A 4,705-nucleotide genomic window follows, 5' to 3' on the forward strand; every position below is an offset into this window, starting at 1 on the left:
TCATTCAACCTGATTTTTTTGTGTGAAATCTACGTCTTTTAGTCTCAAAACTACGTGTTGTGGCATTTCTTTTATGTATTGCGTTATTACGTTTTGTGAAAAATCTGTACGTGTTAGAGAAAAATGAATATCATTTTTGGATTCAGCGTACAGGAATTACTGTAGAACATGTAAAAATTTCAAGACAATAAAACCATCGTAGGCCCGTGTAATTGGTAACAAGACGGATCCACACAACAGTGTATGTTTTCATCAGGTCAGTTTTGACATGTTGAAAATATACACTGTTGCGTGAATATAAATGTCTTCTACAATTTATTAACATATTTTATTAAACAGGTTGTCTATAAATAATTTATTTCTATGACTACAAGTGCTTCCAAATTACAATGCTGTTCTCAGTATATTTCAATTCTGAAACTGTTTGTTTGTATTTAAACATGTCTCTATTATTTTTGAGTCTTGCTCATCTGGTCACAATAGCAAAAATTTGTTTTGGAAGGAGAATTACTCGCTGTCTATCAGATTTAATCTCTCGTGTACTAATAACTTTGAATTAAAATTAGGAACCGATGTTGATGCTCTAGCGGCCTAGCCCATACACAGCATCCCCATCGAAAATCTAAACTAATTCTGGGAAAGGTAGTAGCTGTTAGTGAAACAAGTAAAAACCAAAGAGTATTAATGACATTGGTCTCTAATATGTATGAAAAGAGGCGAAATTTTACAGCACTACGCAACAAAACTAGGTATGAACCATATAATTCTAAAATATGTGAAAAGCTGTTTAAATGTATACGATATTAGTTAACGATACTCAGTAATGCGCATGCCTGAGTGTAGAAATTTTCGGAAATCAAAATAAACATATCAAAGGCGAAAATAAAAACTAAAATGGGTATTGAGAATTTGAAATAATATACACATTCCTAACAGTGTCGTGCAAAACTATCAAACGTGCGATCTTGCGTATTCAATAAAATAGCAGCATAATATTGATTTTATTTTAAAGTTTTAATTACGTTAATATAGACCGTTCATAATCACGGGACTTGAATACCGACTTAAAGGATAAATTTTACTTAACCATACCAATTTAACTTGTTTTGTTTCTTTATTAAAAGCATCAACCTTCCCATCACTAACTTGGTAATTACAAACAATGTATTGTAATTTTGGAATAGGTCCCTGTAGACTAAAGCACCACCTTGTGAACCTTGCTAATAAATTAATCTTCCTTAAGTAAACGTTATGAATTTTACAAATATTAATACAAACACCAAATGCGTTTTTGTAAATTTAATTAACCAATTTAAGCCTTTCATGGTGAGATTATCTTTTTCTCGTTGGCTTATTAGTGGATATACATGTTTGTAAAGCCCTGGAAGTATCCAGTTGTTGGTGTTTAGGAGATACCAATAAGTTAAAAACCATAATTTCGAAGGCTCTAGCACAGAGACCAAAGCGATGTCCATTACACCATTTAGGAACAGAAACAATCTACAAAAGTGTCAAATAAAGTTTAAAAAATGCATAAACAAACATGTCGAATATTTTTTTTTTTTGTCGATTGTTTGGTGAGAAAGTTGAAATGTGTAAATGTAATTTTGTAGTTGCAGCTGACGGAGGAGAAGGAGAGGCTGGATGGATAGAAGGAGCCGCTATACTGGTGTCTGTTATTATTGTAGTACTTGTGACAGCCTTCAATGATTACACGAAAGAAAAACAATTCCGAGGATTGCAGAATAGAATAGAACACGAACATAAATTTTCCGTGATTAGAGGAGGGGAAATCAACCAAATACCTGTAAGCGAAATAGTTGTCGGCGATGTTTGCCAAGTTAAATACGGTAAGCTCGTTTCCTACTTTTCGTTCATCATTATTTATTATTCACTTGCACGAGAAATTGTAGGACACATAAATTTACCTTAGCGATGTCTTTATGAAGGGGTGTCTTGTGGCCATATTACAGTGTCTGTGGGTAGTGTAGTAAGTACGAAGTTTGACATTTACTCAAGGTGTTGCGATTACTATTTTTTAAAAATATACGAGCTTTGTAAATAACTGTAATATAACGGTAAGTACCGTTGGAATAATTGTTACATACAGTTAATAAAATAAAACAATATGATCGTAAAATTAAGTGCTGAATAGTAACATACATTCTGACTAACGTTTCCTCAAGGAACGTAAAATCGAAAACAGTGCAGTTATCTGTTTTGTTTCATTCACAATATTAAAATTATAAATACTGATATTTTTGAAAAACGGAAGAGAGAAATATATCTACTTACAAGTACAAATAAAGTTGGTATTTGAACTTGAAACTTTAAAATGGGCAAACAACTTATAAGCAAACTTTAGGCTTCATCCATGTCTCGCCTGTCTTCCCAACTACACAAGTTAAAACAAAAACATATTCGCGCAGACGAAGTAATGATAAAGACGTTAACAAACACAAGTGATGCTCGTTCTCAAAAGCATAGCAGTTTTAAAAAAAGTGGGGCCGCTGGATGATTGACGCGCCGAAGATGTAAAGTATTGTTAGTCGTGGGGAGTAAAGCGCTGACGCAGAATCCTGTAATATGATGTATTCTAAAAGTGTTTTTGTCGCAAATTTTGAGGCATATTTTATGACTTTGCTTTAGACTTTTGTAAAAATCGACCTCGGAACAAACGATTTTTATTGAAGAATCTTACAACCGTCTATTTAAATTGTACAGATTGCTCATATGGAAAAAGATCTCCGACGAATAAGCTTATTTTAAATATTATTTTGCAAAATTTTATTTAAAGATCTACAAGTTTGTACACATTGCTAAGGAAAATAACGATTATATTATTTCTGAAAATGCGAAACAGTTTCCAAAGGAATTAATACTGATAAAAATTCAAACTTTATTGGATGCAGAATTTAAAGTATAAAGGTGTGCGTCAATGCTCTTCAGATCGGAATCGCTGTGTTCCAATTCGTATGACACGTTGTTGATATGTCATTACAACAATATTTTCTTTTTATCTTTGAACGTAATGTAAATTTTAATAAAATATACTTGTATCAAAATTTCCATTTTTATTTTTATTTTATTTTGCCCGATTGCTCAGGATATTTTAGCAATTTTGCCAAACGAATAAATATTGGTGCGGTTGATTTAAAAAGTAATGCGGTTTATACGCAAAAGTTCGAAAAAGTGGTCTTTAAAACGCACCAACTGCATGTAGTTATATAGCCGCTAGTTTTTTGTGTGTTTTTTTTAAACTGTACGTCATCTACACAAAAGAAAAGGCAAGAGGAAAAAGCATATCTTCATAGTTTATTAGCTCACTGAATTACTTGAGTGTTGTGGATTTGTCGTAAAAATAAAATTATTTGCGACATCTCTTCTCCAAATTCCAATCCGGAAATATCGTTCGAAACAAGCGAGCCTTTTTGTTTGCTTTTATCTTCGGTAAGATTGCTTTCTTTTATTATCATAAATTATATATAACAACTTTTTCTTTTTCAATTTTTTCTTACTAGATAATGTCTAGAGATGAAGACGTATTGGTAAAATTCACGCGAACTTGGACAAGCGACTACTAGTAGCAGTATAAAAAGTAGTAGAACTGCTCAAAATACTGAGCCCGTTCTTTTTAAACGTAGACTATCTTCACTTAACGCTTGATATTAGTTTACTCATTCTAATACGTGTATGCCTAAAAGATATTTTAATGTGTTCAAATGTGCTCGATAAAGAACTTAATAATTTTCTTTTAAGAGTTTGATTTGTCTCTTTATTATTCAACTTTTTGGTGTTACTTTAATTAAGCAATCACTGACCATGCATTATGGGAATACTATTCTTGGTATATACACTATAGTAGTACATTAATAAGTTATGGTACATACCAGATGTCCCCATCATACTTAAAGTTTATGAGGGAGTACTCTTCAGATCTCAACGTGTGCCCCCTTTAATGTTTATTAATAAGTAGATTTTCAGTTTCACTTGTGATGATCAGAATACATATAAATGTCATGTAAGCTATTAATCAAAACTATAGCCATGGCATAACTAAAGAAATAAAAATTTAACTTCTTCCCCCCACCTCCACCTCTGAAAAAAAAAAGCTACAGGAGTCAGTTGTTCCTCATTAATTCCCCTCTGTGGGTATCAATTATTACAACCCAGTGTTTAGCACACAGGAACTTATGTAACCTTCATGAAATTAGTGAGAATTTATTGCACTTTTGAAGTCTTGCATCTTTAGAATTTGGTAAGATTATGTTTGCAATAAGAAAAAAAATATATACACTGCAAATGCTTTTTTTTTGTACATTCTCTTAGTTAGTTTATTACTGATTTCAAAACAGAAGCATTAAGTGCTAACATAGCATTTTAAGTTCATGTTTTGTCCAACACATGATATATAATTTAAAATGCTACTTTTATATGCCTCTTATATAGAATATGCAGTCTATTAAGACTTTTCACAGATATTAAGCCTTCTGGTTTTGTTGTCTCAGTAATTTGGCATTTAAAACTTAACATTTATAAATTTAGCTTCTCTGAATGTTTAGAAATAGTAAGAATTTATTAAATGAAATATGTTTTTTTTATATCTGTAATTTTCATAAACTACTTATTTTGAACATTTAACTTTCCTACTTAATTTTGTATATATATGTGTGTGTGTGTGTATATATATATATATATATATATA

At 31.3% G+C, this 4,705-nt stretch overlaps 1 protein-coding gene and 1 long non-coding RNA gene across 2 annotated transcripts in view; one reads left to right on the top strand and one right to left on the bottom strand.

Annotated features, from left to right (window-relative positions):
• LOC106460173 (plasma membrane calcium-transporting ATPase 2-like) overlaps window positions 1-4,705 on the top strand; it is a 222,671-nt gene that overhangs the window by 150,538 nt on the left and 67,428 nt on the right. The window contains exon 8 of the mRNA XM_022386821.1: window positions 1,614-1,850. Within this exon, the coding sequence (XP_022242529.1) occupies window positions 1,614-1,850 (237 nt within the window). The remainder of the gene's footprint in view (window positions 1-1,613; window positions 1,851-4,705) is intronic.
• LOC111085929 overlaps window positions 1-4,705 on the bottom strand; it is a 76,033-nt gene that overhangs the window by 4,911 nt on the left and 66,417 nt on the right. The window lies entirely within an intron of this gene.

The sequence above is a fragment of the Limulus polyphemus genome, unplaced genomic scaffold (assembly GCF_000517525.1).
Source record: "Limulus polyphemus unplaced genomic scaffold, Limulus_polyphemus-2.1.2 Scaffold722, whole genome shotgun sequence".
Classification (NCBI taxonomy): domain Eukaryota; kingdom Metazoa; phylum Arthropoda; class Merostomata; order Xiphosura; family Limulidae; genus Limulus; species Limulus polyphemus.